This window comes from Penicillium verhagenii (genome assembly GCF_028828195.1).
Source record: "Penicillium verhagenii strain IBT 33310 chromosome Unknown utg000007l_segment0_segment0, whole genome shotgun sequence".
Classification (NCBI taxonomy): Eukaryota; Fungi; Ascomycota; class Eurotiomycetes; order Eurotiales; family Aspergillaceae; genus Penicillium; species Penicillium verhagenii.
The window spans coordinates 1188907-1201736 of record NW_026643171.1 but is presented as its reverse complement, the minus strand read 5'-3'; the positions used below and the strand labels follow the sequence as shown (position 1 = coordinate 1201736).

The 12830-nt window shown below is 47.5% G+C and overlaps 5 protein-coding genes across 5 annotated transcripts; 1 reads left to right on the top strand and 4 right to left on the bottom strand.

The window, feature by feature from the left end:
- Nucleotides 1-1483: 1483 nt before the first annotated feature.
- On the bottom strand, nucleotides 1484-2080 carry N7466_007129 (uncharacterized protein; the record flags this gene model as incomplete). Its single annotated transcript, XM_057166518.1, has 1 exon — nucleotides 1484-2080. The coding sequence occupies one exon, from the start codon at nucleotides 2078-2080 to the stop codon at nucleotides 1484-1486; it is 597 nt and encodes a 198-aa protein (XP_057019559.1).
- A 1246-nt stretch (nucleotides 2081-3326) lies between these two features.
- N7466_007128 (uncharacterized protein) lies at nucleotides 3327-4215 on the bottom strand (the record flags this gene model as incomplete). Its single annotated transcript, XM_057166517.1, has 2 exons — nucleotides 3327-3826; nucleotides 4047-4215. 2 exons carry the CDS (start codon nucleotides 4213-4215, stop codon nucleotides 3327-3329), a joined length of 669 nt encoding a protein of 222 aa, XP_057019558.1.
- A 1001-nt stretch (nucleotides 4216-5216) lies between these two features.
- Nucleotides 5217-6692, bottom strand: N7466_007127 (ankyrin repeat protein; the record flags this gene model as incomplete). Its single annotated transcript, XM_057166516.1, has 1 exon — nucleotides 5217-6692. One exon carries the CDS (start codon nucleotides 6690-6692, stop codon nucleotides 5217-5219), a length of 1476 nt encoding a protein of 491 aa, XP_057019557.1.
- A 1647-nt stretch (nucleotides 6693-8339) lies between these two features.
- N7466_007126 (uncharacterized protein) lies at nucleotides 8340-10028 on the top strand (the record flags this gene model as incomplete). The annotated part of the gene is made up of 2 exons (XM_057166515.1): nucleotides 8340-8361; nucleotides 8479-10028. The coding sequence occupies 2 exons, from the start codon at nucleotides 8340-8342 to the stop codon at nucleotides 10026-10028; spliced, it is 1572 nt and encodes a 523-aa protein (XP_057019556.1).
- Nucleotides 10029-10480: 452 nt separating this feature from the next.
- N7466_007125 (uncharacterized protein) lies at nucleotides 10481-12396 on the bottom strand (the record flags this gene model as incomplete). Its single annotated transcript, XM_057166514.1, has 3 exons — nucleotides 10481-11808; nucleotides 11861-12076; nucleotides 12144-12396. The coding sequence occupies 3 exons, from the start codon at nucleotides 12394-12396 to the stop codon at nucleotides 10481-10483; spliced, it is 1797 nt and encodes a 598-aa protein (XP_057019555.1).
- Between the last annotated feature and the right edge of the window lie 434 nt (nucleotides 12397-12830).

Sequence of the window (12830 nt, the reverse complement as noted above, 5' to 3'; positions counted from 1 at the left end):
CCATAACAAGTGAAAGTCGGGCACACGACCAGCATGACAGCCGCCCGAAGAAGGGCATTGCCCCTGAGGCCCATATACGGTTTACCCATGATTCGAGTCTCAATTAAACAAGGATTGGATTGGTATGTCGAAGAAAACGAATAGCATTAAAGTGGCAAGCGGGCCCCTATATGCCAAAATTGGATCCAGAACAGGTTAACCTAGGCTCAAATGTCTCCTACGTAACCGACGCTGGTGATTTTGTGCGGGCATCGGCGTCCGCCGTTGATCAGCACCAAGCGATCTGGCGGGGCCTATGAAATTCCGGGGGATTCCACCCTTGCAACCCCTGCTCTTCTGCAACCCCGGACTTCGAGCTGATATATTGCTAATAGTTTCATTCTATTTTAAATGACCATGTAGTAGTCTTGCAGTTGCAATTGGTGCCCGGAATCCCACCATGTGTCCTTGTGCGAAAAACGCGGGGAATTGTGCTTCCCCCACAAATTATGTAGTGGACCCGGCCGGTTTGTTGGTCAGTTACGGCCAAACTAATCTTTGAATGGATTCGTTTCTTTGGATCTACAGCCAAGCTTGTGTGCATGTACGTGAACGCGTTTTTTTTTTGTTTTTGACAGGGTAAAAGAAGTGCCGCGATCGCTAAGATTTTTAGGTCGATCAAGGTTGCAAACCTTCGCACTGCCGTCAATGTCTCAACTCACTCTTTGCTGGTTGGACCCTCGGGCAAAAGGGGCCTCGGCAATACGAGATCGGAGGGACCCACTCGGAGAGGTGATTGGACATCGTTTGTCCTCTTACACCTTCTCGTTCTCGTGCAGCCGTTGCGAATGTAGAACGCCAGCACACCAAAAAAGATATTTGCTCAGCATTACCCTTCAAGGAATAGCTGTTTCCCATTGGAGGTTGGCTATTTTGAATGATGTGAAGTTTCACCCTTGGAATGCTTCTCCTGATCATCTCTCACGGAACCGATTGACCCGACCGACAGTGAAGTGGTCTGACCCACCTCACTTCGCTTCAAACTACATTATACAGAACTTTTCAGACTTGAATAGATGACAAGCACTTGAACAGCACTGATCAGCGCAAAAATGAGCCAGCAAGAGGAGTACATGTAATAATTGGACCTCGGTGGTCTGTTTGAATTGATGCATTTGACCCGTGATAATTATATATTCAAATTTGACTCGTTCACATTTCCCCTACATATTATGTAATTGATTACATGTACACACATACATATGCAGTGCCTCCTTGATTGATCATAATGGACATCAATCAGATGTCTACTTCAATGTTTGGCAGCTCAATATTAGTGCACATGCATCAATTGATGAGATTGCACGTCGTGAAAATACGTATAGATTTTACTGTATACCCCTTGAAGAATTCACGGTGTTAAATTTCTAATTAGCTCTCGAAGGACAAATATATTTGCGCTGATAATTTTAGTAAGAACAACAAGTCGAGGTCATCGTGAAACTTACCTATTATCATCGACGAGCCGTCTACGTCCACATTGCAGGCAGTGACAAGATGGCAAAATGACACAAAGACGGTCCCAGTTGGTATACAGCTCGAAATGGTTGCGCTCAGCCACAGAACCCTCTTCTAGCGTCGGCCAATCCTCTTGGAATCGTTTCTGTACAAGGTCCACCATAGTATCCTGTCTATAAGCAAAAACGTCCTCTGCATCATATCCGTTCAGGGATAGTCGTCCAACATGCTTGCTGATCATATTTACTAATTCGGCCATGTGGAATCTGCTTTCAGGGTCTTCTGTAAGCCGCATACGAACCTCATGAAGAGTGGCTCGGATAACATCGCACTTTAGACCGAAGCACTTGCCTGGACGGGCGCCATCTTCGTAGGCGGTCATTTTTACAATATCGAATTGTTGAGCGAGGCCTTCTATTATATCAGCAATAACAGGTACACAGTCGTCTTTTGGGTCCGCGAGTCTCTTACCCCAGTCGATGAGTAGGAAAAAGAGGATTCTTCGTGCTTCGGGGAAGTCTGTTACTTCGGTTGAAATCTCGACTTTAGAGGCAAATGGATTGCTGAAGAAACCTTGTAGCATTATACTGGTAGGCTGAATAAGAGTAAATATAGATTTGGAATGGAGGTACTGTTCAAATGTTGGAAGATATGAAAGTGTTGTAGTTGATGGTTTCGTTAATATGGACTGGAAATGAGGCTTTCTTATACTTCCTGTATCTTTATTGTCTTGGGAAATGGCATTGTCTAAAGGGCTGTTTCAAACCACGGCCGTAGTCTTTGCCTATGTATAATGGGCTTTGTTTGAGAACATTCTAATTTCTGATGACTGAACCTTTGTCGACTTCGAAAAACAATGAAGCCTTTGTTTGATAGTTTCAGGGTCAAACGTATAAAGGCCTATGCTCTCTATGGCTTTGTACTTTTTGTCCTTTTAATCCTTATTCTATACCCGCGAAATTTGGCCTACTTCTAATCTATGGACTTCTTCAATTTGCAAAGTTTTCATGGTCCTCCTATGCAGTTAAGTACATATCGGTACGTCTGTTTCTCTCTTTTCTCCCCTTCTACAATCTGCTTCATCAACTGGACTATTTCAAATATATTTTATATGTCCATCGGCTTTCCTCATCCTCTCAACCACTTCTTCAGGCAGCGATATCCTTGGGAGGAAGTCTGCAGAACCACATCTTTAGTGCAATATTCGCCTGTAGCGGATACCGGCCACACGTCTGCTACGTGAAGAAGAAGAAGAAGAGAGAAGAAGACTGACCTAATACAACATAACGGGGATTGAATGATAGTAGAGGGGAGTGCTCATGCTGTCCTGAAGGGCAGACACGCCTCCCGACACAAGACTACTACTCAACAGATACGATACATAGTAGTACACAGGGGGCAATAAATCTGTGCACACTTCTGGTTTCCCAATATAAGCACTAACAAAGTACCCTTCGTTTGGCACTAATTCTGTCAAGTCAATACTATGATGAGTTATTCTTTCGATGTTAAGTATTCATTATCTTCACTTAAACGATTCAGAGATATTTTTATGTGGAGACTATACAGAATAAACTTTTGTGTACTACCTCATCGAGTTCCTTTCCGAGGTGTTCGCGGGAATTGATATACAGGACACTCAAGCTTGAAAGTAATATAGTACCAGTAAATGAAAATATACAGATAGGGTGATTAAGCAGCCGGCAGGATTCAAGGACAGAAGTGAAAGAAGACGGTAAGGTCAAGGCGAAGGCTATCTATCTTTGTTATTTCTGTTCATCCTCTTCATCCTCTCTCTTCACTCTCTTGATCCTCTCAAGTCATATTCTTCATCCTTCATCCTCTTCATCCTCTTCATCCTCTTCATCCTCTTCATCCTCTTCATCCTCTTCATCCTCTTCATCCTCTTCATCCTCTTCATCCTCTTCATCCTCTTCATCCTCTTCATCCTCTTCATCCTCTTCATCCTCTTCATCCTCTTCATCCTCTTCATCCTCTTCATCCTCTTCATCCTCTTCATCCTCTTCATCCTCTTCATCCTCTTCATCCTCTTCATCCTCTTCATCCTCTTCATCCTCTTCATCCTCTTCATCCTCTTCATCCTCTTCATCCTCTTCATCCTCTTCATCCTCTTCATCCTCTTCATCCTCTTCATCCTCTTCATCCTCTTCATCCTCTTCATCCTCTTCATCCTCTTCATCCTCTTCATCCTCTTCATCCTCTTCATCCTCTTCATCCTCTTCATCCTCTTCATCCTCTTCATCCTCTTCATCCTCTTCATCCTCTTCATCTTCCGCCTTCTCCTCCCCAGCCGTGCCTCCAACGTCGCCTCAGTAATATTGATAAATACACGTATCACCGCCGACATCGTGTGCAAAAGAAGGCCACAAGCCTCGTCTCCTAACCGAGCACAGCTGTTGTCCACCCTCCGCGCATTCAATCGAGCTTCTAATGTCTCTGCTTGGGGAATTATGGCTGATCTTGATGACCATCAGCGCGGTACTACGATGATTCCCGATTCATCAGTTGTATGGCACCTTTCGACCAACAGATTCTCGATTTAGGATTCGCCTGCGCGAGCTGGAAGAAGGTTTGGTGAGGATGAAGAAGCAGCCAATGGAGCTTGCTACCGAGCCTTTTCGGGATTTCGATGCAGAGAATCTTCAAATTCCGACGACATTCCAATGACACAGTCGGTATCCACGGGCAATATGGCATGGCGTTCTGCGGTATTTCTGTGTTATTTGTTGTTTTGTTTGCTGCTCCTTTTGTCGATCGAGGCATCATTATCGGAGGCTTTATCAATGGTCCAAATGAGAGTTTGATTGTGCGACGACCATCTCCAAATTGCAACCGATGAGTCGTCTTTATCGTATTTCTTTTGCATGACTACAGCAACGACTTTATGTCTTACGTGTGACGATCAAATTGTTTTTTACGATGATGTCTGATTCCTGTTTACTTTCATATCGGATTCTGTTTTTCTACACCGCTGAGGGCAGCTGTCGCGTTCCCCGTGGGGGACGACCAGTTCTGGGATCTTGAGTTTTGATTTCTCTATCACCATCGATGTATCAGCACTTTTGTTTCAGCATAACTTACATCTTGTATTTCATCGTCATAGTGTATGCCGACAGGCTTTGCAGGTCTGTTCTCTACGAGGACGTCGAGATCTTTGTGGTGGGGATTGTCGCGTTCCCCGCCCTACGCGTCACGTGAGACAGATAGTCATTCAGAGCCATTAGCGGAGTATTAGTTACAGAATACATCGCCCTTATGACCTCTTCATACGACAGCAGCGGTCGGTTTTCCGGCCCATGGTGTAGTAGAGTTTAGTCATAGGTCACCTGACCTAGACGGGTGTCCTCTGGGCGGTTAGCGCCATATTTTCACAACTGCTCGAATCATGGCAATGTCCGGGGACGACCGGATTCGCGGTGTGAAGTCGTTTAAAGTGCTGAGTCCTGTTTATGAATCCCCCCACAAAGCATCCGCGATGCAAACCCGCTTTCTACCTAAATTGGTCAAATCAATATGAATTTTCTAGTACTAATTTGACCTTCCACCCATTTCATCTAACCGCCAAAGCAGCATTTAAATGGGAAACCAGATTTACTATCTTACAATTCTAAAGAAATAGTACTCAAGTGTTTGAATGATAGATAATGTTTTGTAATATTTAAAAACGAATAATCAACTCCCGAGACAAAAACCAGCACTTAACCGTAATATTTCGAAATGACTCCCAAGACGCTTTCAAATCCAAGACTTCTAGCGATATTCTTTGCGACGAGCATGTGGCGACAACCAGGACGATGGAAATTCTGACCGCCGACATTCAAATTTTCGTGTCCGATGGGAACACATCCGAGAGTTGAAGCATTGAAGATCAGGTGGCATTTTCTAAGAGCTCGTTCTTCATGCAATTGCCGAAGTGAAGCATACTCCTCTATAGAAAGGTTAGAATTCACAGCTGATTCCATAATGAACTTTCTCAAATGGTTCAGCATGCGGCCTATCATAGTACCACATGAGATAGGTTTTAGTAGAGCGGACTCAGCTGAGGGGAGAACCGCCTCCAGCATTTTTTCACTCTGTTCAGTGGTCGGTTTGGCCGCAAGGTGACCTGCATTTATCAAAGACCGCCGGTCGGTGTTGTTTTCTTGGGCACCATGCTCGATGAACCAAAGCACAACGTCGAGACGATTAGCACTAATTGCAAAATGAAGGGGCGTCTGACCTTCGTTATCCCGCTGGTTCATATCAAGAGGTGAGATTTCGTACAAGTAATCTAAGAAGTCGATGCTGTTAGTCGCCGCCGCTGCGTGGTATGCATTGAGACGGTCCGTTCCATTACGGATCAGATGAAGAGGTATACCGAATTTGCGCCAATGTTTAGCCATCTTGGGAGTCGCAAATCCGCAAAGATGATACATATCTTCTATCTGAAGTGGAACTCCAAATGGACCAGGGTAATTGAATTGACGGACCCCCAGGGGGCCCAAGAATGTAAACAAAGCGCGGAGAAACTGTAAATTTCCCTGTTTAGTGATCACCGAAAGGGTATTATATCGTCGACCACGGAAAACGTTCGCCCAACGTGCAAGCAGATGAATGCAAGGGCCGTAGTATGGCTTCGAAGTGAAGAAGAAGTTGAGGATCTTTAGAGATGCATGGTATGCAGCAAGAGCGACAAAGGTCCAGCCGTTCTGACTAACACCTGTACCATCCAGTTCTGGGATCATTTTTTGCAGGCACATGAAGCAGTCTGGGCAATCATCTATAATGGTTCCTGTGATCACGTCACACTCGGGATCGTCGATTTTAGTACCATTGTCTTCCATTATGCCCATTATAGTGTCCCAGTTCCACCATTTGATTTCGCGCACAATGGATTTGATGTTGTTTGCAGTTTTCTTTTTGTTTAAATATGCTTCGATGTGGGCTGCCACGCTCTTGTTTGTGAGCGCAAGCTTGCGAAGTGAGCAAAAGCCCTTGTGGGTTAGCCGGGTTGGGTCTGGCATGAAAAGCTGATCGAAGATCGTCCATACCAGCTCCAAGGGGAGCGCATTTAAATCTCCAGGGAGGTCCGAAGAGATGTGCTCGGGTAGTGGCGGGCCAAATGTCGAAGTCGCAGGAGCAGAGGCTGCAGACGAAGAGGGTTGAGCAGAGGCTGAAGTAGACGAAGAAGCCATTGGAACATATAAATATGAATTGATTGTGAGAGATGTTTGGAAAGATAAAATCTGAAGTGTTGTTGATGCTGGATTGGCAGAAACTTGATTGATGGTGGTGAGTTGAAAAGTTCGAGGATTCCTTCCAAGGTTATATAGATTTTTCGTTAGACATCGGACAGAAATAGATGAATCCAATTGTTCTCTTTTTCTTTGTGAGCTTTCTTCCATCTCGAGTCTTTCAATGTCGTTTCCAACAATGGCCAGCTTTCACCGTCATTGATTAATCCCTTCAACAATGAAGCTAAAAATGGCGTCAATCAATGCAATGCCTTTGTGGACAATGGAAGGAAGTGCTAAATTAAGCAATAGATCTTCGAGTCCATTGATTGCAACAAAGTCTTGGTCTCATCATGTTTAGAAATTCTTTGTAGAGATCGACCTTGAAGTTTTTCATTCGAATGTTCGAAGGCCTTATTGTCTGAAATTTCCACAAGCCCTTTCGCCTTTCGGCTATATAAGAGCCCTTCCCGGCTTTGCTCATATCCATCAATCATAGTATCGACATCCATGGATCTTCGAGACGTTAGTCAATATGAATCTTCATGGTCTGTATTCAGACATGGAACGACATTGAGCATCAAGCATAACTATTTTACAAGGTCGAGGGTAAGTCAGTCAACATCCTCTCAAAATCGCTAATGAGTCTTTACAGAACATACCCAAATTGAATGGAACTTCAACGAAACTTCCAGGATTGGAACATCCAGATGTCGATACTAACAAATAGGACTCGAAATTTCGGCCTCCAACCTACATACGCGATATTGAAACTTTAGCACATGTCTCTTTGAGATGTTTTGGCCACTAACGAGTACTAGGCTCAATCATTCTCAGATGAAACGTAAAGGATATTCATTCAGCGATAGCAAACCAACCTTGGAACGTGAGTCTCGTCCACCCTCTTTTTTCTGCTAACATCGTACCACAGATACCCATTAATCGTTTGTATAAACCTGACCTATTAGTACCTCGTATTCAGAATGAATGGCACCAGAGATACAATGAAACCAGGTGAGTCTGTCCCATGGCGTTGGAAAGCTGATTGTCCTTGATAGACTTGACGTTTTCATAGGTACTTTAGATATTCACGATCGTCTGTGATACAAGTCAACTCGAAGCCCGCATTTGCATTTGCGGCCCTGATGCGTGAAATCATGTAACAAAGCGGGAAACAAAGTGGGGGATGGTGGCTTAGAAACTTCGGGCACAAGGCAAGTCGGCAAGGTTGAATCAATTCCCCTCTTTTCTTTTGAAATATTCTAATCTGGACTGCTCAATGCTGACTCGGGAAAATTGTTATAGGAAAAGTGCCTTGCTCGTATTTTCCACCTATGTGGGGGCTTTGTGAAGATCATAGGCAGCGATATTCCATGCAGGATATGCGTAACATGTCCGAAGATAGTTAGTATCTACATATAAGCAGTATTGGAGTAGATGTTAAAGTAAGGGTAAATCGGACTTTGGGGAATCCTGGTGCCTCACGTTAAAAATGAATAAATCCGGGCGGGACTATTTTTAGCTGCCGATCACTGCGCAAACCTTCCCCCTTCGTCCCCTACATTATACCGGTCCCTCCTCGCCCAGATCACTTTGCAATTCGGCAAAATGCTGGACGATAACCTACCAAGTATGATTTCCCTAAGCTTTTTCATGTCTCTGGCTTTTGTACCTGGTTCCTGTCGGCACTACGTCATCGCCGTATCCCCCCTCAATGGTGCATAATGTAAACTGACTCCACATCCAGCGTTCTTTTTGAAGAACAATTCGCAGACACCGCAGCAAAGCACAATCTTCCATCGCCAACATGGCAATGAAGTGGAACCAGCTTATACTCTGAAATACCTCGACCCCGCCGCCCAAACATCACAAAACCGCTATGGCGTCGCCCTCTACGATCCCTACGTCCCGGACATCGTCTACGGTGAAGTCGCCGTGACTCCCGAATGGACACAACCAAGTCTGTCGGCAGATACAATTCGAGCAAACGGCGGCGCCGCTCCTCCTCCAGAACCCATCCTTCCCACCGAATTCTCCATCCAACTCTACAACCCCGACCAGCAAATCGTGATCCGTCACAAGCCCAAAACGTGGAACAAACCAGCACGATGGGAGTTCGAGATGCCACAGCGCTCATTTCGAGTCCCCTCCTCTTCGACCCTAGATCGCACGCAGAGTGATCCCGCTGCTGCAGAGGTGACTCCCAAACTGCGCTTCAGTTGGCGCAAAGATGGAAAGCTCTCCAAAGACCTCTCCTGTCTGCTTCACGGGAAATCCACCACGATCGCAGAGACAAAGAATAAAAGCCGCGAGCCTGATATCACCGTCGCTATCTTCCAGGGCCTGAAAGAGTTGACACTATACGAACCAAACCTATACCGCGTCGAAATGGAGGATTTCAAGGGCCTGGAGGTCGTCCTGTTGCTAGCCGCAGTAGCCATCCGCGACATTTTCTTCGGCCCAGCCAAAGAAGCCTTCCACATCGTCCCCGGCGCCGTCCCGACCGCACAAAACGGCAAACCGCAAGCGGCCGCCGCAACAGGTCGCAAGACTCCGAATCCCCAGCCCCAAGCGCCGGCCCAGGCCACAGGCGCAACCCCAGCCCGCAAGCCCGACCCAAGACGACACTCAATCATGAACCCGCAATCCCCCGGCCCGCAGGTACGGCGCCAACAAGACGAGCTAGCAGCGCAAGAAGAACGCCGCACCCAGGAACTACTCGCAGCGGAGCAGCGAGAACAAGAAACCGCACGACGACGAAAAGAGGCCGAGCTGGAATCCGAGACGAAGCGCCTACAGGAGATTTACGGACAAGAGGAACAAAGAGTCAGAATGCAGCAACCCCGTCCCCATCCTGACACATCTCCTACCTCGCGACCGAATCTTCCCCTCCGTCACAGCGGGCCTGAGGCCCCGTACAACTCGCATCGCTACTCCCAATCGCAGGCTTTCCTCGGTGCTCAGGCCCCAACACAACCCCCTCGCCATACGCGCCCGCAATCGTATTATCCGCAAGCCAATCCAGCGCCGACGTTTGCGAATAGTCCGTACCTCCAGAATCCTGCGCACCTTGATCCACGATCCCAGTCTACTGTCAGTTTTGGCCCGCCTCGGCCTCAGGCTACGGGTGCTGGGGCGCCGAATCGCGTCCCTGTTAGCAATGGGGCTTTGGCGCCTGGACAAGCGCCCCGCCCTCAGCTTCAGCCTAAGAAAAGTAGCTTCTTTGGGCTGAGGCGGAATAAGGAGGAGGCGCGGGCCCCGAACAAGTTGGATAAGAAGCGGAGCTCCATGTTTTGATCTGATTTGGCTTTTGATACCCTGGCATTTTTGTTTGTCTTTTTCTCGTCTGTACTCGGCATTTTCGGGGCATTTCGGCTTGCGTGCATTTTGATGTTGATGTTGATGTTCATGATTGTGATTGTATAAAAGCATATGCATGGAACAAAGAATATATACCTTATGATTTGAATGAAATTCGTTACAAAGAACTTGATTACATCGGGCATCAATTGATTGAACCAGCAATTCCTCCTAGCATTTCTTAATAAATGAGACTCGGCTATGGATGCATACGTATCTCGGTGTATGGGTTTATACCCAAATAGTAGAATAATCCCAATAACCAGCAGCTAGCATGCTGCAAAGGCGGAGCCTGCAAAACTTGCAAAACATGCAAAAATCGTCGAGTACAAGTAACGCCGCCGAAATCCACAACCTTCGAATCCTCGTCTCTTGAGCCGTTGGGAACCTCAAAGGGTCACGGTGCACGCAGTAAGGACACCACTCTCCTTCAGCAAATCTGCAGTTACCTGCGGTGAAACCACGCGATCAATACCTAGGATCATCAACGCTTCCCTGCTTCTAGAGCTTGTCTCCTTGGTCAGCAGGTCAATACCGCTATCCCTGAGCGATTTAGACAAATTCGAGTCTTCGCTGACTGCCAGCTTCGAAGATACGGGTGAAACAGTCATGAAGTTGATGTTAACGCCCTCCCTTCCCAGAATGCTACCAACAACACCGATTTTGCCAGGCGAGTCGTAATTCTCGCAAATGAGAAGCGTCCCCTTTGCTTCAAAGGATGTATCGAAACGTCCCAGCCGCGTGATCAAGGGTTGGCCGGCGGAGCAAGTGCCCGAGATAATGCGCTGATGCGGCACTTGAAGCGTCAACCCAGCGCCATCGGCCGTGGCGGAGGCTCGCGATGAGGCGCGAGATTGCGAGCGTGCAACCAGAGTCACCAGCGAAGAGTATGACGAGTTATCTTCAGGGTCTCTCGAGATTCGCTCGGAAACAAAGATGCCTCGCTCGCTCGCCACCAGCTCAGCATTCACGATGTTGACGTTGAATCCCTCCACGCCGCTAATGGGCTCGAGGAGGCCCTTTATCAGGGCTGCGAACAGCGGCTTCGTGTTGTTGATGCTGGCTACCTCGCCGCGGTAGATAAGATCGAATGTATTGCGGGCCATCGATCCACCCGGCATGGAGGCATAGTGTTGCGTATACAAGCTGCCCATTTTCTCCACCAGGTGCACAAATGGCTGGAGCTTTTGATACTCCTCGGGTAAGATGAGAGGGGCATTGACTGCACTTCTTGGAAGCGAGCCCTTCAGAATATCCAATACCTGCTCGCATACATCCACGGATACGTTTTCTTGAGCCTCCACGGTGGATGCACCAAGGTGCGGCGTCACGACCGCTCGCGGGTGCGCAATCAGCCTCGCGGCAGTGGATTCGGGGTCTGGTGGCTCGGTGGTGAACACGTCCACGGCTGCACCGGCTAGATGGCCTGAGTCCAGGGCTTTGAGCAGGGCGGCTTCGTCGATGGTTCCGCCGCGTGCTACGTTGAGGATGCGGGAACGGGGTTTCATCTGTGCTAGCTCGGTGTCACTTATCATTCCTCGTGTGGATGCAATGAGCGGCGTGTGGATGGTCAGGAAATCAGCGGATGCCAGAAGCTCTGGCAATGACGAGACGAGCGTGACTGAAGCTGCTGCTGCTGCTGTGGGGGACGCATATGGATCCAATGCGTGGACTGTCATTCCGAGACCCTTTGCAATCCGGGCTACAGTCAATCCCACTGCCGAGCTCGTTAGATATTGTACGCAATTGTAGCAAGGCCTGAAACATACCTTTGCCTAGACCGATGACGCCCAACGTTTTGCCTTTGACCTCCACTCCGACAAATTTGCTGCGTTCCCATTTCCCGTCCTTGAGACTGGCACATCCTTCGGGAATCTTCCGTGCCATTGACATCATCAGTGCGATGGTATGCTCAGCTGCAGCACCGATGTTGCCGGACGGCGAATTGACCACGACAATACCAAGCTTCGTAGCCTCTGCAACGTCTATAGAAAGCAAAACATGAGCAGCCGAGCTCCGTCTGTAAATCCGAAGAAGTAAGCTGTAACTCACCAACATTGTCAACCCCAACTCCAGCTCTAGCAACGACCTTCAGGTGCTTAGCAGCCCGCAGCACTTCAGCGGTAACCTTAGTCTCAGAACGAACGAGGAGAGCCTCATAGTTGGGGATGATTTCGAGCAATTCCTCCGCAGTCAAGTTCTTGCGTTCATCCACGTCCAAGGAGCTGCGTAGCAAAGCCAGTCCATCTGGTGAAAGCTTTTCAGGCACAAGGACCTTAGGCAGAGATTGTTTGAGAAGTGGCATTCTGTTGGATGAGTTGGTTCTCCGGAGAACTCAATTGAGCGGGGGGTTTGTTTTGAAGGGGATTCAAGGAGCGCTGTAGGTACCTCAGCAAGCACGTTACATTGTCAGATTAATTGCGTCGCGCGACAGGCGCGACCATGGAACCAACACTTACTGTCGAGTGTGCATGACAAGTCACATTCTCCAGGCGACACAAAACGCGGGGTAGCTGTACAGGGAGGAGTTAGTGATTGGAGGAGATCATGCCGTCCGCTTCCTTTGTCATTGTGATTATATCAGGATTAGACGTACATTGAACTTGGCGAGGTGCAATACACACCTGTAAATGAGACAACCTTGGAAAAGCTTCTTGTGCCGATCAACACAGTAGTAGTAGTACGTTCGTTCTTGTCTACTAGTATGCATTTAACATTCCTCAAACTCTCGTTGAAACC